Consider the following 21,453-nt stretch of genomic DNA (forward strand, 5'->3'; position numbering starts at 1 on the left):
GCTCAGGAAATGGCATCAAATAAACTCTTCTTCATTTGTGCTCTCTTGCATCTCCTACTTCTTCCAGTATGAATGGCCGTTCACCTTCTTAGGTGCCATGTACTTTGCTGACCAGTTCTTCATACATTATGCAAGTTCCCCAGCATAAGCTCATGTGTGTAATTTCATGTTTTCCGATCTGGAATTCCTGATCAGTCAGGTCTGCAATACAGTTTGAACATTTTCCACAGCATAGTGCGTGAAGATATGCTGTAGGGACTCCCTAAGTCCATGAAAACAGCTCATGAGGACAGAAGCGGGTTTTGGCAGGGTTGGAATATTTTAATTTGTGCTTTAATTCAGTAATCACCGGTAAACTAAAATTCAGTGTGACACTGTAGCATAGCATTCATTAGGGCCAGTGGGTTGTCAGGCATGATCATTTTAATCACTATGGCTCCCTAATCACATGGCCCTTTCTCAAAAAACAAGTGAGAGGAGGAGGGTTTTTTTGGTTTAGTTTTGGAGTTTTGGTTTGGTTTTTATGGTGTGAGACAGAGAATCGCAGATCTGAATTGTTATGAGACTGTTTGTGCTACCTTGGCGCAAGAAGCCCAAGTCATAAATCATTTTTTGAAGTCGTCTGTTCCATCTTAGCACCAGCCCTGCCTTACCTCAGGCTTTTGGCCTGAGACTCAGGTTTTTGTGAGATTTCTCAGGTCTGTTTCCAAAACTTCAGGGTTTTCAGTGCTACTGCTCTGAAAGTCACATCGAGTCAAATAGCAGAAGAATGAAGAAATGGCCACTTAGGCAGGGTGCAAAGCAGGCAGATGATGTCTGGAGTTACTTAAAGCAGCGGACTACATTCAATTCAGATTTAAAAAAAAAAAAATATGAATATGGTATAGGGTAACGGAATACATCAAAGGGAAACCTAGGAACAAGGCCATGGGGAGCAGCCGGGATGAAACACCCAAGTATTTCTGTTTCCCAAAAGAGGCAGGCGTGGTCAGTACTCTTTTTGACTGGGCAGGCCTCATGCTGGGGTAGTTTTTCGTGATGCAAGGATGATTTATTGGCAACTTCAAGCCCCCCATTATCCTCTTAGTAATGTTTAATGTAATAGCCTCTCCATAATTTAACAATCACAACAAGAGAAGTGCCATTTCTTACTTTGTTTAAACTTCTCTGTATGAACACAGAAACTATGGACCTCCCAAATAGCTTGGCATTGTATAACCTATACTGCTTCTTTTAATTTGTTACTCTTTAATTATGTATGCTTAAAGGTTTAAAATATCTTTATGTAAGATTTTGCTGCAAGTTCCAGTTTGCTATGAGAAAAAAAAATATTCCTTCTGTATAAAACGTACTTTTCAGGTGATCCTACTGTAGAAACCTTCAGCTTTGAGGTTTATTTTTCTGAATGTTTTCTTTCGGTTTGACTTGTCTGTATAGGGTGGTTTATGGGATTTGAGGAAATTCCAAAACCCCCTGAAACTCTTCAAACCTTCTAACTATAGTGATAATTATTAGAAAAAGATTCAAAAGAATCTGTTACTCATAAGTTTCCTGTAGTTTTTTTCACACATATTTTAAATCTCCAGCAGATGTTTCCCAAGTGCTTTTGCCCAGTACTCTATCAGTATGTAAATTGCCCACAGGCTCAGAAGGTTGAATTTGTGCCCTTGTTTCAGACTGGAATTTGCAGCTATTTCTGAGACTTGGTTCTGCTATCCCAGCTTAAACAAGCATTACAGCACCAAAAATTTGGCATTTGTACTTTTACGTTTAGGGTGAACCAGGGTTAAATGGTCTTAAAGGATTGAAGGGTGAACCTGGTCAAAAGGGTGACAGAGGGCCCCTTGGTCTTCCAGTAAGTAAAAAAACTGAACCGTTCAATCTCAGTGCAAATCACAAACTTCTCTTTCTACTCCTGATGAACAACTCTGGTTTACTCAACAGCATACATAGAATATACCATGTCAGAGCAGAGCATCAGTCTTGTTTTGTTTTACCCCAGACCTGTGCTATCGTCCAAAGTAACGTCCTGTAAAACCCAGTGCTGTCAGATGTTTTTTTTGTTACGTGTCAGTTGAAAGTGTTCAGTGTCACAAGGATGCCATCACCCCCATTACGTTAGTCATACTGTTATTTAAGTGTTGTATGGTGTTTGCGTTAAAAAAGGAATCTTCCCTTTTCCCCCATCTCTTCAGTTATTCTTCCTCTGTTTGCACTTTGGCAGCTAAAATGGAGAGGTCTAACTGAGGAAAGTTAAAAATTGGTTTAGGGGAATTTTTTCTTGTTCTCATTCATTGGGGATGGTGGATTGTTACTTTTGCCTTGTTCTTTAGAAAATTTCCAATCCGAGTGAGGCAAAAATTTTGTCTTAGAAAGAAATTAAGGACCTCAAAAGTAAATTTTCGTGTGGAAACATTATGGTTCTTAAAATTTAGGTTGACAAAAGAGAAAGTAATTTGTATGCTTGCTTTGTGTGTTTGAAAGCACTCTGAAAAGTTAGTTGTATTTTTTCCTCACAAAAAGAGTTCATTTTCCCTTTTTTTTTTTTTTTATGTGAGGATTACTCCATGTGATTAGATTATTAATAGTAAAATGGAGGAAAAAGACTTAGGTGACCCAAACCCCTCTGATTAGAATTTTCAAGAATTATGTGCAGGGTCTCTGGACAACCTCAGCTTCATGGAGAATTTTAATTTGTTTGGAAAAAACCCATCATTTTCAAGTTGACAGAGCTATCTAGAGAGGGAGATTTGAAGATCTGAGCCAACCCCCTGAAAATGGTGAAAAAAAAGAAGAAAGTTTTGGTTCTGCCAGAAATGTTTGTTCTAACCCGGATCAAAATAGGCCATTAGTTTTTCAAATTTATCTAGATCTTACCTTGCTCCTGCTTAAAACTTTTTCTAAATGTCATTTTAAGGAGCAAAGTCCCAAGTGTTTGACTTCCTAAAAATGGATCATTTTCAGCCGAGAGGTTTTTCATTATTGTAGGTTTCTTTTTTTGTTGGCTGGTTGGGTTTTGGCGCAGGCTATTCCCGTTATCCCGAACAGATTTGGTCCCCCTCGCCCCAGCGTTACTTGCCCCCAGTGCTGGGACAGCCGAGCAGCCCTTCGGCGGCTGCCCTGTTATTCGCACAAACTCCACCAGAGGTCACGCCGTCCCCAAGGATGCTGGAGCCGATCCCCACCACCCCCCCACAGCCCCCCCCAGTGCTGGGGCTGCCCGCTCCCGGCCCTCCGCTCTGCTCCGAGCTGGGAGCACACCGGGAAAACAGGAAATGTCATTGTCTCCCGGGCTCTTGGAAATGAATGAGGCCATTGTAGTCAGGATCCAGATTTTGCTGGCTGCATAATGCAGTATTTTTGCACTTAAATACCTTCTACCACTGTTAACACGTGTTTTTCTTTGTATAGTATAGTATTCAGTATTGTTTCCAAATTAGAACGCATGCAAGTAAATTACAAAGTAAATATTTCCATGTTAAGGCTCAAAAACACCCTAACATCTGGTGTTTGTAGCACTCCCATAGCTTGACATTATTCTGGTCTAATATACCATGACGTGAAGGCAGGGGTGGGTCAGTGATGTTACGCTAATGTGAGAACAGAATCAGGCTCTTGATGTTTCATGTGAATTTTTAACTAACATGCTGCAGTAATGTGATACCCGTTCCAGAGCCCTGTCACAACTTGTACTGTATGTTTGAATTATGTTTATTCATCAGCACCGCTTACTAATCTCACGTTCTTGTCATTCGTGTTGTACCCATCATCCATGCTTCCACCTAACCACACAGGGAGCATCTGGCTTAGACGGAAAGCCAGGACCCCGGGTGAGTCCCTTGTCTTTCTGTGTCCCTCTTGGTTACCGACTCCATGTGCTTCCCAGCGGCTCCGCCAGCCACATTCACACACGGCATGAAGGAAGGAAGGTCAAACGCCGCAGGTGTTTTCCACGCTGTATAAGAGAGGGCTTCGAGCAGACTCTTAGGGCAGTGTCTGTGGGAAGGAGAGTGACATTCTCTGTAGAAGGAGCTCTGAATATTAAAAAGCAGTTTGGTTTTGATTTTTGGTTGGACAACTGCCTTGGATGGGGGGCTTATTTTCCTAAATTTAGGGATTTAGTTTACACAGGAAAACATACTTGTTGAGCGCTAGTATGGAATCAGTGAAATGAATGCAGACGTGCTGGGGTTCTGCCACAGGCATTCTCTCTCATATATATGTTAAATGGTTTGCTTTTTGTAATGATAAAGAAATTTATAAAGTGAGAGAGCAGGGGAGTCACATATTTGAAGGCTTCTGTAAGATTCCCATTGATCAGTGCAACAGGAAAGTCCACCTTACAGGTGGGCATTTCAATTTAAAAAGATAATCAATGTTAAAAAAAAAAAGATTTTTTTGACTCTTCCATTTTTCCTGGCAAAATTTCTTTCAATAAATGTAAAATCTTTGTAAATCTGATGACTTGCATGAATAAAGTAAAATCCAGCTAGAGGATGGATTACCTTCTAGCAGGACAGCCTATAGGTGGAGATTTGAAAGCTAAATGGGTTTGGTCAGGTCCCATCACAATGAAGTCTGAGTTTCCAATCGGTGAAGACTGATTCCATGTTAGTTCTTGACTAGAAGACAGCTATTAAAAGTAAAGACTTGTAAGAGCAAGACCTCTCTCTCACCCTCTTTGTTTCCTTTTGTAGGGTGTAGACGGCCCAGCTGGTCCCCATGGCCCTGCAGGTCCTAAAGGAGACAGAGTAAGTATACACTCTGCGTGCTTCTCTTTACATAATGACTGCCACAATGGCAAAATGTCATATGGCTAATTACAGTGTGCCTAGATGTTACTAAACACAACAGTATCTCATCTGTTTAAGGAGCAGCCCAGAACTGTACGTGCATTCTAGTTACACACACAGTTATCTGTTTAAGGGTTGATTCTGCAACTCATTAACTTCAGAGGAGCTGGTATTTTGTAATGACTAATCAGTACATTACAGGACTTTCGAGTTCACGGCACTACACAGAACATAATTTTGGTTGGTTTCATTATTTTGTGTGAATGGATTGAGAGAACAAACTGAGACAAAAGATAGTGTGATCTGATTATATACATATGCAAGGGCAAAAAATGCATATTTCTTACCTCTTTGCACTTCAGTGTTTTTATCTTGGAAAAAAATTCTTTAACTTCTATAGAATTTAAACTCTTCTTCCTTTTTTTAAGCTTAGAAGATAGGAGCCCTCCTATTTCACTTGAAATATTCACAATACATTTTCTCCAGTGGGAATAGGGTACAGACCTTAATATTTAACTATGAGCCTCTCATCTTTAGCAATGCAACCATCAATTTGTACAACAAAACAAAAGATTATACCTTTTACTAACTAAAACCTCCAAGGAGTCGCCAGCCCAGAATTTTCTCTCTTTGAATTTCTCATTTTAACAAAACAACTGTGCTAAAATGACTTCAGACTTGCTGTATTAAGGACGCAGCCATATGGCACAGGTCCAGTGAGCTTTAACAGCAGTACCTCTGAGAAAGGTATGCGTGGCTTGATTCATTTATACAGAGCTGTGTGCTGGGAAATAAATACAAGACATGCAGCGTTGCTACAACAGGTGCCTGGCATTGATGTATGTCTCGTTATCTAAATAACAAGTCATATATTTTTAATGCAGTTTTAAAACTTGCATTTGCAACTGTTGAACTTGTTTATGCGAAAGCAGGAGGAAAACATTTTTGCCTGCAGATTTCAGATTTTGCATTTTAATTAAAAACGGTGCATAGTGCCACTGCTTGCTATCACTGGACAAGATCACATTTTGTCCATGTTGATAAGAGAAAGCTTGGGCCAGTGTTAACCTAGAAAGGCACTAGGGATTCCTGAGATGAAACATAACCACATTCTTAAATCCACATTATTTAAAATTTGGAAAGAAAATCTCACTTTAAGAGAATATATATAAAATGCTGGTCACTGTATATTTAGGTCTCTATAAAAGTTAAAGGAAGCAAGTATAATCAAACTGAAGCCTAATGATTTCTTCTATAGAAATCATGGATTCATTGTTGCGTAGGCTGCACTTGTGGCAATGCTGAATTACTCTTTCTGGGTAGAATGGACTGTTGTGCAAATTAGGGTTGGTTGGTTTGGTTCCAATATAACTATTTAATTAAAATAGAAAACATCAGACAGTCTTTATACAAAACTTATTTAGATGGTGAGGAAGTAGATTACGAAAATCATACGTCACTAGAAAACAGGAAAACGTTAATTTTAGAACAAATGCACTATTAACTCACTGTGTGAGCTTAACTGTGTATTTTTGTCTCTAAACTTTTTTTCATTGATTATTAAAAGCTAACACAGGATTTAACGCTTCCTGAAGTATGATACTGGTGAACATGTCTATACTGTGGTTTTGTGCATTTCTTTTGGTAGAAACAGAAATGGTAAAAGTGTGAATTAATATCATTTATGCGGCTAGTGTCTTACAGTCCTTAATAAATTCTTTGGTTATTGAAAATACCATTTTGCTAGGTTCTTAGAAAGCTTTTACTGAGACCATCTTCATTAAATGGAAGAGTTGATTCTAACAGGCCTGCGAATCTGACTGTGTACCTGCTAATCTCACTTAACTCTTCAGAGAAAATAGAGAACACTGGTAAACAGATAAACATCTTAAAATATTGCTAATGAAAGAGGACAGGTAAACCTGAAGGGTAATAACAGGCATGATGTATATCCAACTTCTTGTTCATCTAAAAGAAGCTGAAAGAGGCAAAAATTAATGAAATTATAATTTCCTGAAACTCTTGTTTTGATGACAAAGACCTGGTTTTGAGCTTGGTTTTGGCTCTCAGATGTGTAGCCTGCACAACACTCTCATCACTACACACGTTCTGTACTGGGAGGGAAAGTGCAATCTCTTTAATTTGGTTAAAATGTTTGCCACCATGACTGTGTTATGAAATCACCGTATCAATCTTAATGGAGACACCAGTTTTGCAGTTTTATTCATGCAAATGGTAGTGCGTATACACCCGTGATTCAGGAGACTGAACTAGGAGGCAAAACCAAAGGCTACAGTTTCTGTTCTTGGGGCACTGATGAAATGTCTTACAAAAAGGTATTAAGAACCTTCTTGAAGTCTGCGAATGTCTGCTTCCCTGTAGGAAATGCTTTATCGTGATGGCTGAGGGCCCAGTGCCCATGACAGTCCATCAGTCTTACATAATCCATGAACATTCAGACCTCATCTGATATTGCAAACACATTTCAGCATGTGCTTTTTATTGGAGGCAAAAAATTGTGAGATATATTTCTCTAAATATATTCTTGCAGAACAGATGAGATTATTTCCTAGACTGATACATTCCGTATCTTTATGTCTACCATATGTTTAGCAATGTTATAGGTCTAGCTTGAGAAGACTTTGTACAGTCATCTTTGCTGTTGAAGATTTAAAAAAAAAGATACTTAACTCGTCTTGACATATTTCAAGTATTGATCGAACAGGTTTGTAGCTGGTATATACGTAGGTCAGCACATTAGTTTCTTCTCAGCAGGAGGTTTTAGAGCTGCAATGGATTTACTGTTTTGAAAATCAGCTGTAATTTCCTATCGTTCTGCAAGGGCATCCAGCCTCAGTGCTGCTCAGAAATGGCTGGAGATTAACAGAATCCAGAAAGATCAGACTTTTCACATCTCATCTCCACTACACTAGAGTGAGTATAGACAGTGTCCATCTACCCAAAAATGTGAAGTATCTAAAATAGATCAAATGTCAGTTACTCTGACAACTCCTTACTGCCGTGATTATTTAACAACAGATTCAGACTCAGTTTATTCTGGTGCCTATGTTTTTATATTATCCAGTCAATGAAATTGAGATTTAGCAGCCCATTTTCAGAGCTGTGCTGAAGGGACGGGGCTGTGCAGATGAACACCACTGTTAATTAGGCACAAATCTACATCTCAGTCTGGTTCTTGTGTCTTGCTTTTAGTAATAAAGAACAGAGTAATGAATTAGTAACAAGTAGTAAATAACCCAGAGTTTAGAGGGTCTTGTATACAGACTTATCTCAAGACATTAAGTGGTGCAATTGCTAGGATGAAACACAGCACTTCCGTATGCCAGAAGCCTTGCACGAAGCCTTGCTTTAGGTCATGTTAAGGAAAGGAGGCGAAGAAGGCATCTAAATAACCCTACATAACAAATACAGAGTAGGAGCCTTGAAAACTGAAGGTGGTCAGGAAAGTCTCATCAACACTTTAAGCAGTTTAGTTCTCTCAAGAGCATATGGCTTTTCTGGATTTTATTCAGAAGAAAGAGCTCCCCAGTCTGGAACAAGACTGCTGCCCGCACCTGCTTCCAGCCCAGCCTGCCTGCCTGCCTCCCTAAAAAGCTCACAGAGGGCTGTGCTTGCGGCTACGTGGGCTGACGTTGGCGGATTCGGGAAGTTTAACTCCATGTCAGTCTTGATGAAGAACAAGTGGCGAGCAAAGATCATTACTACTCTCAGCCTGAATTTTGTCGCCTTGAAATTGTATTTAATTTGGAAATGTTTGCTCTGTATTTAGCTTGCAAAATGATTTTGGTAGCATCCCTCTGGAAACTGTTAACTCTTCCATGAATTTTAGTGCAGAATGTGATCAAACTTCTGGAGTAACCTCTGTACTTGTTTGTCTCGCACCTTGATACAGTTTTTATTGAATAAACAGGATATTTACATTACTAATCTAGAATCCAATAGAGCAGTTAGCAATGCAGTACAGTGCATGGGATAATCTTCACAATGTCACTGTAAATAGCATTGCCTGCTTAAAGACAAGCTTTGATTGACACATTATTTTTGCTTGTCACTGTGTCGCATCTCAGCTGCTGTGCTGGAGCTTGATGATGTACATCCTCAGTTTTCATTGCAACACTGGATTTTTCTGAGCATGATATTGCAGCTGTTACAAGCTTCAAATTGAAATTGGTGGAAGTTCAGTTTGAAAAATATTTTCAGTTACTAATGGATCTAAAACCAAATGTAATATCATATGCCGGAAAAGTCATTTTGCCTAGAAAGTAATACACACCTTCTCTTTGCTGCCTTAATTGTTTAATAAAAACAAATGAGGTTGGATATTTTTCACTCAAACGATTTAGGAATGCATAAACTTTAACCTGAAGTACTTTGTAGAGATCATTTTGATCTCAGCTAGACAACGTTTTTGTTTGCTTGTTCTGCAATCTTTTCTTAGGGTGAAAAGGGAACTGTAGGTGACCCTGGACCTAGAGGACCGTACGGCTTGCCTGTAAGTTGCATGTAGTTTGTACACACTGCGCTTTTCATCACTCCTTGATTAAACTTTGTGTGCTTTACGACTGCTTTTCACCTAGCAATACAATTAGTTGGAAAAGGCAAGGACAGGTAATAATCACTGACAGTGCAAGGTCACTGCTCTGTATTGCAGACTTAGATTCCTACCCATGCATGCGGTCATGCAAAAGTAATGAAACAGACCTGACATGAACCAGCAAGAGAGAGGAAATCCAGAATGCAAGTGCTCCCGTTTCTGCAGCCTCAGGCCATCAGCTGTCTGGGGACCGTGCGAGAGTGGCAGGAGTTCAGGATGAACTGTGGAAAGCTGTGATTCTCTTAATGTCAATAAGCTGTTTGGATTTCCGTGCTGCAAGGCTACTTTGCCATTATATTTTTGTTTTATTTGACACTTCAGTTTTGTCTTTGTTTCTGTGCTGTGTGTTCAGAAGCGATTTAAGAAGTTGTTCATCATTCATAGGTGGGGATCGTATGCTTTAAATCAATCACTTAAATTACATTAGCCATTTCTAAAATGTGAGTGAGAACCTCCTTTGGCATGACGAAGATAGCCCCACTAAAACCAGTTGACTTACTCAGTTTACTTTGCTGATGACTGGGTCAGGTGTGTACATATACGCATCTCTGTTCTGTACTTTGACACAAGAAAAGCCATGTAAATGTGCTTGGCCAGACACAACCAGCCTCTGCAAAAGACTTGCAATGCTTCCATACACTCTTCAGTCTAATCTGTTTGAGCCAAAATTAATTTAAGATGGAATATGGACTCGTGGTTTAATTGGATCCATTTAATTGGCTCAGGAGTCAATGACTAGAGACAGTTTTCAGGCTCTGTGGAGTGCTGCATTACCATGCAGTGCATGTTTATCTCAGGGTCACGTTTGTGAGTTAAATAAAAAAAATCCAATTTCTGTTTTCCCTTCCTGTGACCTAAAAACAAAAAATGGTAGGCTTTTCTGTATTTTTAGCCTGCTCCTGAAATCTGTGTACAATCAAAATTACACAGTCAAGCAAAATTTTACAGTCAAGTTATCAGTTCCTGGAAATGTTAAACACTGACAGAAACGTCCTTCACTAACAGCAATGCCAGATGTACAGCCGTAGCAACGTGGGGTACCGCTGTATAGAGGGAGCGCAGAAGTCGGGCATCAAGGCAGCTGTTGGTGTCACAGCTTAGGGACACTAATGTAGTTTATATGGTTCTTTGGCAGGGCAAAGATGGCGAGCCTGGCCTTGATGTAAGTAATATGTATGACCAATACACTCTCAGTGGTAGGTAAGCATCTTCTAGGAAACAGCTTACTGAGCGTAACACCTTTGTTTCCATTTAGTGTGCATGCAGTACATACAGAGAGTGTGCTAAATGCTGCATTTGCTGTTTCTCTGTGATAGAGGAGAAAGACTGTGCAATATACAGTCCTTATCTGCAGACCCCGGCAGATATAGGGCTTAGTAATACACATATTCGGAAGTCAGTAGGCTGAAAAACAGCACTAGGTAAGAAAATATTCAGACCTGTGGTTCAGTTGTAGAACAACAGTCACTGTCATTTGGTTAAGGAAATTTATCTTCATGAAAGAGAATAATTCCATAACCTGTAAATGATACATTCCAAAATATAGGCTCGCTCTTTGGCATGCTAAAAAGACACTGAAAGCCTTTTCCTATAGCCTTCCACTGAGATCTCTAACTTGGAGGAGTCTTTTTCAGAAATTGCATACACTACGTAGCATGGACTATTTCCATTTTGAGTAATGTGATTTATTTCCATTGCTGGCAGAATTACTCTACCAAACACTATGACTTACTTGCCTCATGCTCTTGTGTGCATGCCTGTGTCCACACATAACGCACATATACATACAAAGCATGTAGTAAATCATCTTTTTGTATATTTTCCAAGAGTATTTGAAACCTTAATATGCATGTGAAGAAAAGTCGACCTATATATGTCCATTTTGTTTTTATAGGGTTTCCCCGGTCCTCGAGGAGAAAAGGGTGATACAGGAGAAAAGGGAGAAAAGGTGACCACAGTGTTATTAACTGTTGTTTGATTCCTCAGCCTAGTCAGTTCTGCCATCTTTATGCTATAAATTGTCCCATTAAATCTTATGTTTGTTTTTACTGTGTGCCAAAAGGCAGGTCACAGATACATGCTAAAGAAAATCATGAAGGACCATGAAAATTTATGCACAGAACTAGTAATACTGACATATCCGAAAGCACAGCTTGTTTTCGGGCCCGTTTTCTTCAATCCATCCTATGCTTGTTGAAAGTCCTTGTCAGCAGACATCACCAAAATGAGTCATTGCAGTAGCAATTTTATACTGAAGCCCTGAGCTGTGATCCTTGGCAGTATTTGCAGAATAACTGTTGATCTGAGTGCACCATGCCTGTACACACTACCTGCCCCTACCAAATGCGTAAGGACAGGAACTGTTTAAATTTTTATTTTTGGCAATGCCGTATTTACAATTAAGTACTTGGTGATATTTATGGATTGAAATTAAATTAATGTTGTGGTAAACCAACTAGACAGTCTAGTTAACAGGAACAGCCTAACTTCATTTTCACTGTCCAGACACAGTGACTTGAATATATGTTCAGTAAAAAGCAATTTAGGACTAACTGCATGCAGAGAAGCCTAATGAGCAAATCTTCCCTATTTCTAACCAACACTAAGCTCCCTTCCAGTTGCTAAAACTGCTGAATTTGCGCTCACACCAAGCCACTTAATATAAAATTCCATGCACACAGCAGGTGATTTTTCCAGTTCAGACAACTATTTTCGCTTAGCTAACATATAGACGGCTATACTAGGTCCACTTCCCATCAAGGTATCTTAAACAAGAAGCAGGGTTAAAAAGATCACTGCGGCTGACTGAGTTCATCTCCTTTTCTTAATACTATCAGGCAAAACAGTTTCCAAGAATGCATTGATAAGGGTACTATGTAGTGTATCTTTCCCTCCTGTCGCTTGTTATATCGCCTACTTTGAGCTCAGAGATCACTGGTAAGGCAATGATTTTGCAGAACAACTGTTGCTTAAGCAGGTGCTCTCTGAATTTTATAAAGGCAATGTCTGACCTGGCAGAGTAATCACAACAAATCATGAGCTCTTGCCTGCTGTCAAAGACTATGTGTCTGTCTGTCACAAGTGAACAGTTTTTCCTTTTCTTTTTGAGAGCAGTTATCAGTAGAAAGGTGTAACTGATAACTGCCAGGTCTGATAGATGACTGGCAAAATGGCCAGCCTGTGCTAAGTGGGAGTTACAGTAGGTGCCAAATTGAATGAGCTTAACAGTATGTTCTCATACTGGGATGCATTAGAACGGTTGTGTCCAGAAAATTAAAATAAGTTATTACGCCCCCTCTAATCATTCCTGGTGAGGTTGCTTGAATATTGCAGATGGTATTTTGAACCTCCCAGTTCAAAAAAACTTGAGAAACTGGAGAGGAAGAAGGCTACCAAGCTGGCAGGAGCCTGGGACACACGCAAGCTATAGAAAAGGTTGAAGGAGGGGGACTGGCTTGGTCTGCCAAAGGGGAGGCCAAAGGGGAGGCCAAACTACTTGAAGGGGAGATAGAAAGATGATGGAGAAAACCTCTTCTGGGTAGTGGCAAATGGGAAAACACAGGACCACAAGCTGCTCCTGGGACATTCAGAGTGGCTATTAGTAAAACCTTTTTCACTAGGAGGGCAGCACGTCACTGTGACAGTTTACCCAGAGAGGTGGCTGAACCACTGCCCATGGACGACTGCATGACCTGGTCTAGTCTGACCTGATCTAGGGCGAGGAATCATCCTGCTCAGGATGGGAGGTTAGATTAGGTGACCTCCAGAAGTCCCTTCCAACCAGAACTTCTGAGTCTGTGTTTCCATGTACAGCTAGAGATAGGTAGAAAACTTACAGCCATCAGAGCTCCGGAAGGTCTCTGTAAGAAAAGCTGGAAAGCTAGTAAAGTTGGCTTATAGAAATTTGATATCATGTGAAAATGGAACAACGGAGGTTAGGCCCTTTTTGGAGTTCAGCTGCGATTCAGGCTGCCCATGTAGCCTTGTTCTCTGGGGCTGCAGGACACATCTAGGAAGTCTAGTCCTCTATCCTCCTAAAAATTCAGGAAAAGGCAAAACCTGTTTCTTGAGGAGAATGCATAGGATGAAGTACTTAGCAAGTCTGACAGATATTTCAGAATCCATTGTTATCTTATGGGCTTTCAGATCAAGAGGATTGCCAGGAAGTCTGTAGAGTGAAAATGGAGATGGTATCTCTACCTTAAAAATTCTCAGAATATTCAAAGACAATTAGAAGGCAAAGGAAAGTCTTTCTCAGTGAAAAATCAAGGAAGATATAGCCGAGACCTCTGTGAACGAGACTTCTATTGCACATTTTTGACACATTTTTTCAAGAAATGAGGGAATACTTGTGTCTTGCAAGTAAACTGTTTTCACCAAAACCACTTTAGCTTAGCATCAATAGTTGCCTTTCCAAATGGAACGCTGGCTCTCAACACACAAAATAATGCAATTAATAGCAACTTCCATTGTAACAAATTTTCTTAGTTCTGATGTTTTTCCTTATGTAAATTGCTAATTATCGATGACCAAACTGGTGTAATAGCACCCATTTCAATAGAGATAAGTCAGTTTACAAGTTGAGGGTCTAGCTCATAATTGCTTGGTTTTTGAATATTCCCTACAGTATTGGCTGTTAGACTGACATCGTACAAGCTGAGGTTAGTGAGTTTCTAGTTAAGAAACTTAATTCAAATTGCATTGCAAAAATATATATCATTACTGACATTCTATTGAGAACCAGTGACACTTTTATTTTTTTTCATAGAAATGCTGTGATAGGCAGGGATTAAATCTTTACTTCTTCAGTTTGAGATGAGTCCTAGACTGACGATTTTTATTTTAGCCTGTCAGTAGTTCCACTACAGTGAAAGCAAGTCAGTGTTTGCATTATAATGTCTGCTTAACTTGGCTGTAAAAATAATTTTTAAAAAGTGTTCTAGATGTAAATACTCATATGAAATTATAGTCCTGGAGCAGTCAGCAAGAAAAAGGTTTCTACAATTGATTTTGTATTTTCAAGTTGTACTAATACAAAAAAAAAATTCCTTTTAAAAAGGAATAACCTTTAACATAAGGTAGAGATTGTGTTGTGGGGAGAGGGAGGGAGAGAGGGAGGGAAGGAGGCCCTAATCCCAAATGTGCGGTTGTGTCTTTTAGAATCATAGAATCATAGAAAGTTTTGGGTTGGAAGGGACCCCTAGAGGTCATCTAGTCCAACCCCCCCGCAGCGAGCAGGGACACCGCTAACTAGATCAGGTTGCTCAGAGCTCTGTCCAACCTGGTCTTGAATGTTTCCAGGGATGGGGCCTCCACTACCTCTCTGGGCAACCCATTCCAGTGTTTCACCACCCTCATTGTAAAGAATTTCTTCCTTATATCTAGCCTAAACCTACCCTGTTTTAGTTAAAAACCATTACCCCTCGTCCTGTCACTGCTGTCTCTGCTAAAAAGATTGTCCCCATCTTTCCTATAGGCTCCCTTTAAGTACTGAAAGGCTGCAATCAGGTCTCCCCGCAGCCTTCTCTTCTCCAGGCTGAAGAAGCCCAACTCTCTCAGCCTGTCCTCAAAGGAGAGGTGCTCCAGCCCTCGGATGATTTTTGTAGCCCTCCTTTGGACCCGCTCCAACAGTTCCATGTCCTTCTTGTGCTGAGGGCTCCAGAGCTGAATGCAGTACTCCAGGTGAGGTCTCACCAGAGCAGAGTAGAGGGGCAGAATCACCTCTCTCGACCTGCTGGCCACGCTTCTCCTGATGCAGCCCAGGACACGGTTGGCCCTCTGGGCTGCCAGCGCACATTGCCAGCTCATGTCCAGCCTTTCGTCTATCAGTACCCCCAAGTCCCTCTCAGCAGAGCTACTCTCGATTCTTTCATCCCCCAGCCTGTATTGTTAGGGGGGATTACCCCGACCCAGGTGGAGGACCTTGCACTTGGCCTTGTTGAACCTCATGAGGTTCACACAGGCCCACCTCTCCAGCTTGTCCAGGTCCCTCTGGATGGCATCCCGTCCTTCTGGTGTATCAACCGTACCACTCAGCTTGGTGTCATCTGCAAACTTGCTGAGGGTACACTCGATGTCGCTGTCCATGTCATTGATGAATATATTGAACAGCACTGGTCCCAGTACGGACCCCTGAGGGACTCCACTCGTCACTGGTCTCCATCTGGACATTGAGCCGTTGACCACTACCCTTTGGCTGCGACCATCCAACCAATTCCTTATCCACCAAACAGTCCACTCATCAAATCCATGTCTCTCCAATTTAGAGAGAAGGATGTTGTGGGGGACCGTGTCAAAGGCTTTACAAAAATCCAGATAGATGACGTCCATTGGTTTTCCCTTGTCCACCCTTGTTGTTACACCATCATAGAAAGCCACTAGGTTGGTGAGGCAGGACTTGCCCTTGGTGAAGCCATGCTGGCTGTCTCGAATCACCTCCCTGGCCTCCATGTGCCTTAGCATATCTTCTAGGAGGATCTGTTCCATGATCTTCCCAGGCACAGAGGTGAGGCTGACAGGTCGGTAGTTCCCAGGGTCTTCCTTTCTACCCTTTTTGAAAAGGGGCACAATGTTTCCCTTTTTCCAGTCACTGGGAACTTCCCCTGACTGCCATGACTTTTCAAATATCATGGAGAGTGGCTTGGCAACTACGTCAGCCAGTTCCCTCAGGACTCTGGGATGCATCTCATCAGGTCCCATGGACTTCTGTACATTTAGGTTCTGCAGGAGGTCCTGAACCTGGTCTTCACTTACAGCTGGAGGGATTTTACCCTCCTGGTCTCCTTCATGCCATTCATCGACTCGGGAGGGGTGAGGAGAGAGGCTGCCAGTGAAGACTGAGGCAAAAAAGTTGTTGAGTACCTCAGCTTTCTCCTCATCTGCTGTTGCCAGTTCGCCGGTCTCGCTCATGAGCGGGGGTACGCTTTCTTTGACCATCTTTTTCCGGCTGACATACCTGTAGAAGCCTTTCTTGTTATTTTTCACATCCCTTGCCAAGTTCAGCTCCAGCTGTGCCTTGGCCTTCCTGACCCCATCCATACACAACCAGGCAGCTTCCCTATACTCTTCCCAGGAAGCCAGTCGCTGCTTCCACTGCCTGTGCAGTTCCCTCTTCTTCCTTAGTTTGACCAGCATCTCTTGCCTCAGCCATGCCGGTCTCTTCCCTTCTCTGCCCGACTTCTTACACTTGGGGATCGAGAGCTCTTGCACTCTGTGGAATACATCCTTAAAGACCTGCCAGCTCTGTTCTGTTCCCCTGTCTATATATATATTTTGTTATATATATAGGCAGATGAGTAGGATGATCACAACAGTGGCTGGAAAGGCATAATCCTTTTACCCCTACACTCTGCATTGATGAAAATCCGCGCCTGTGAGGACTGGAGATTGTTCCAACCATAATGGTGTTACAGAAGTGCCACAAATTTTTATTTCTTTAGGCACTGAGGAAGGAATTTTTTTTAATCTTCTTCAGATGGAGATTCTTCATATCTCCTGTGGATCTGTATAGATCAGGGAAAGGAGGTGAAGATTAAGAGATAAGAATTCCGTCCGTGGAAAAAGTAGTAAAGTACTCAAGAAATGCAGACTACACAGAGATGACTGCTGCATTGGCTTGAGTAAGATCATAGGTTTGCCCTGCAAAACTGGAATTTTAAATAGTTATCTGGTGACTTGTAACACAAGTTGAAGAAATACAAGTCCTAAAGATATAAAAAAAGTCAGAAACCAAACTGTACTGTCCTTTTTCAGAATCATTTCTGGAGTATGTCCATGCTCTGTACTTGCATACATTCACAGCAAATATATTGATGTTACATTGAGTACAAATAACATCAGATTTGACCCTGAGACTGTTGGGCTTCTGTGCTACACTGTCAAGTTTGTAGGCTTAAGATGAAAACTTATTCAACTTGCAGTTTCTGACTCGTGGGGATTTTTTTACATCACAGTCTTATAATTTGGTAAAGAAGGGTAATGTTTGGGTTGCTGTTTTCCTAAATATTGTCCTGCAACTTTTTGGCACACAAAAGAGATACACAAGAAACTTTGCTTGTATCGTGTCATGAATGCAGTATGTTTTGTTCATTGAGAAGATTTTTCATTTGAATGTGTCAAGTATGATATGATATTAAATTAATAATGTGTTTTCCTTCCTTGTCTAAATATGATGTACTTAATTATTTTTCAATTGTGTAAAAATGTTTTTTCTCTCTTGTTGATTGATTAAGTCTTTCTGTACTGGTGTAGAACTAGTTAAATGGGTATTTATTATGCTTCACCAAAATCCATCTGTCTTTCCAAAGGGGCATTCCTTCCTTCTCCTTTTACCTTCATTCCTTACAATTCCTCTGTCTTTTTTACCCTTTTCCTCACAAATTAAATCCTCCCAATAGCCTACAACCTCGCTTGCTGGTTCTCCAATGTCATACTAATTTTCCTATGACTATTTTTCCCATTTCTTTGTGATATTCCTGATTTATTCATCCTTCCTATCCCATTTTTTAAAATCCTAGTCCAATTTGTTTCATTTTTTTAACAGACCTTTTTTTTATTTTTGTGAAATTGAGAGCAAACCTGAAACTCATTTACCATTGTGATCAACTGGTGTGAAATCAATTATTAAATGAGCTCTCCAAACATCTTACACTGCTTGCAGGTGAGGTCATCTTTGCAGTTAGCTTTGAGGGGAGTCAACTCATTTCCGTGAGTAATTAAAGCATCAGAAGTTTTACATTTAAAAAGAAAACACAGTATGAAATCAATGGACTGAATTTTGGTAAAATAAGTAGATGGAATGTCGCCTGCAGTAGAGAGAACATCTAAATGCTGGAATATTTAAATAAAGAATCGAATTATCACTTCTGATTACTTTATGATACCAAGACATTATGAAATCATTGAAAGTGTCATAGCACCTCTCCCTCAAGCAGTTTGAATGTGTTGATTCCTGTAACAGGGTTCGAAATGGTCATGTTGTATTTGGAGTGACAGGATTGCACCCTCCATGATGATGTCTGTGGATTTCTGTGGACACAGCTGAGAACAGGACTTGTCCCACACTCTTACCAGAGTGCAAGGGGTCAGGTCAGCAAAGGATGCTCTGGGCCAAGTTGACCCTTGACATGACACCATGCAACTTGATAGAATTTAGCCAGAGACCAGCCGTCCTTGCAACGCATCCATGCCACAGGTCTTTTTTAGAGGAACTATGCTGGTGTACTCTGCTCTCGCAAAGTTACATCCAACTAGTGACAAATCTTCTAGGGAAGCTGACAAATTCATCTTAGTGTGCGTGAGCACTTCAGTGCTATCACTTAGAGCAAATAGGAGACCTCTTGTTTCGGACTGTGGATTGGTTGGATTTGCAGATTTGCCTGTATCTCAACAAATCAATGATTTCAAGCCCTGTTCTAGGATTCAAAACTTTCATAACACTGATATGAAATACCAACACAAACTAATACCGACTGATTGCAGTTCTTGCTTGTGATCATATAATTTATTTTTCCACACAATGCACCATCCATACCAGAACACAGTGGTAAGTGTCCTTTCAGCTCTCCATTGGCTTAAAAAGAAAAACCCAAACTTTTAAACCAAACTTTCTTTAATTTTTTTCCAAAAGAATGAAACTTGTTTTATCCAAACCATTGTATCCACAGGGGGAAAAGGGAAAGAAAGGCAAAAAGGGGCCTAAAGGGGAGAAAGGAGAACAGGGTGCTCCTGGATTAGATGCACCTTGCCCATTGGTACGTCTCATTTGTGTATTGGACAATCAATCGTCCTGCTGTAGACTGATGGAATAAGAAATGAGGGGAGAGGAACAAGCACCAGCTACTGTGTCATCTGTTGCCCTTTGTAGACACGGCCTTATCTCAAGTTTTGGCAAATTCTGGAGCAGGCTTGCTTTGTCACGCTCCTAATTTGGTTTAAAGCATCAGACTTAAGACCTTCAGGCTAAAAATGTGGGGTTTGGTGGTGGTTTTTTCATTATTTTCTGCCAAACATGTTGGAAGGGAACCAAATTTGGGATGTGCCAGAGTCAGTGCCCCACAGGTTGAGATCACACCACGATGGTCAGCTTGCTCCTCTTGCCTCTGTATTGTCATTTGTTCACTCCAGCTAAGTCGATACTGAAGGTATTTCCTTGACAGTAACATTGCAAGTTAATCTTTACAAACAGGGATTCCGTGGAATTAAGGGGGAAAAAGGGGAGCCAGGCCAGCCTGGCCTGGATGGGCTGGATGCCCCTTGCCAATTGGTACAGTATTTCTCTTTCCTACCAACCCTGCATGCGGTTCCTTTGTTTGTAGTCAGCCATTCTCAATGTAAAGTAATGTTCTTCTCAGCTGACTTTACGTTATTCGTGTAACACATGCATGTGCATGAACAAACCAGCTGCTTCAGTGATCATAACGGCAATGAGAGAACACACGTTTTTGTTGACAGCTCAAACCTAACTCTCAACAGTTTGCTCCCACATCACATGGCAATTTATAAGTTTGTGTCCTTCCTATATTTTCCCTGAGAATCATCAGTTTGTTATTTTCCTCACAAAATACCTATTGCCTTATTCACTCTGAACACAAGTCTTTGTAGAAATCCAGCACAATTTCCACTTCTAATCAAGTCTGATGACTTCTGTCTGCACTGGCTCAGTTCTTCACCCTAGCCTGTCCCAGAGATACTCCGCACCCTGGACTTCCTTTCAGATCCACGCAGTCTTAGGTGCACATTTTCAGGATTTGGCCAAAATAAGAGTCACGTACAGAGAGGTGTAAATATTATTTCTAAAAATCAAGTCATAGGTTTCCAGTAAGCCAAGCTGGAGCCTAATCTCCCAGACCTTACACAAGTAATAGTTTTGGTATCTGGCGTGTTCATCAAATAGTATGCAAACAGATCTGGAAATGAAAAGCTTACCTGAGGTTTTTAAGAAGATAACGGTCTGCAGCCCAAACCCTCACTGTCTTTGTTATTTAACGTCTTCAATTTAATGTTCTTACCCTTGGAACTTACCTTCCTGGAATACACACGACACTCCCCCACCCTATGTTAGCATGAATTCAAGTTCCCACCTATACTAAAATGCTACTTGTTGACCCTCTCCCTTGTACCAATATGGCAACAGTGATTTTTATTTAATGACAGAGTAAGTTTAAATTATTTTCCGTTTAAAAAGAGGAAAAAAGAACAGTACATACACATTTCCTAAAGATACAGGGAATATTTTCTTTTTAATTGATTGCAGTAAAATTTGATCTGCATGTTCTGATATTGTTTGGTGGTTAAGCACGGTTCTCTAAGGTGAATGTTAAATTAAGTAGATTTTATTTCAACTAGAGCACTTCTGATTTGAAGTCAGTGGATTTTAATCTTAAATACATAGTCCATTAAGATTATTCCGTAGTCCATTTTGATTGCTTCCAGTTAATGGTAACCATATCTCATATTTTCTTGGGGATAATCAAGCATGCTTTTGTAATTTAAAATGTTTCTCTGTCTCTGTATTATCATTTATATCTGGAGATTCACTAACAGTCATTGATGGATGAAAAATATTCTGTTCACAGGTAAACAAACAGCACTGTCTCTTGCTTTAGGCAGCAAGCCATTCCCATCAGATTACTTGCAAGCACATTAAAAAATTTTCATTAACCACTGTCTTCACATGTGAATTCACATAATAAGTATTATTATTCTATATTCTAAAAAATGTCAAGGCACAATCTTTTTTCCTGCTCTTGTATAGTCTAGTAAATGATACGTGCTCCTAATTCTGAGCATATAACTCTCTGGATGAGCCCTCTATAGCCACGTAAGTTGGAATTAGTTCCGTGAAAACCAGTATGAATGCAGTCAAAAGTTGGCTCTGATCTTACCGGACACATGGAGATCTGTGAAAGCAGGGTGGTGACAGGAAAGAAACAGAGTGACTTTCATGAACATAAGAAGAAATTAGATTACCATATTGTACTGCCCTGCTCCCACCACTGATGTTTTCTTCCACTGTGTCACTTGGGGTTTGTTCAGACCTTAAGA

General features: G+C 40.6%; 1 protein-coding gene across 9 annotated transcripts in view; it reads left to right on the forward strand.

Moving 5' to 3' along the window:
* Positions 1 to 21,453, forward strand: part of COL25A1 (collagen type XXV alpha 1 chain) — a 335,822-nt gene that overhangs the window by 307,212 nt on the left and 7,157 nt on the right. For 4 of the 9 annotated variants that reach the window (XM_075421352.1, XM_075421351.1, XM_075421353.1 and 1 more), the window contains 6 exons: positions 1,775 to 1,855; positions 4,698 to 4,751; positions 9,253 to 9,306; positions 10,544 to 10,570; positions 11,303 to 11,356; positions 19,595 to 19,672. In XM_075421352.1, the coding sequence (XP_075277467.1) occupies positions 1,775 to 1,855; positions 4,698 to 4,751; positions 9,253 to 9,306; positions 10,544 to 10,570; positions 11,303 to 11,356; positions 19,595 to 19,672 (348 nt within the window). The remainder of the gene's footprint in view (positions 1 to 1,774; positions 1,856 to 4,697; positions 4,752 to 9,252; positions 9,307 to 10,543; positions 10,571 to 11,302; positions 11,357 to 19,594; positions 19,673 to 21,453) is intronic. The other 5 variants (XM_075421360.1, XM_075421357.1, XM_075421355.1 and 2 more) reach the window with 4 other exon arrangements.

Source organism: Opisthocomus hoazin, chromosome 5 (genome assembly GCF_030867145.1).
Source record: "Opisthocomus hoazin isolate bOpiHoa1 chromosome 5, bOpiHoa1.hap1, whole genome shotgun sequence".
Taxonomy (NCBI): Eukaryota; Metazoa; Chordata; class Aves; order Opisthocomiformes; family Opisthocomidae; genus Opisthocomus; species Opisthocomus hoazin.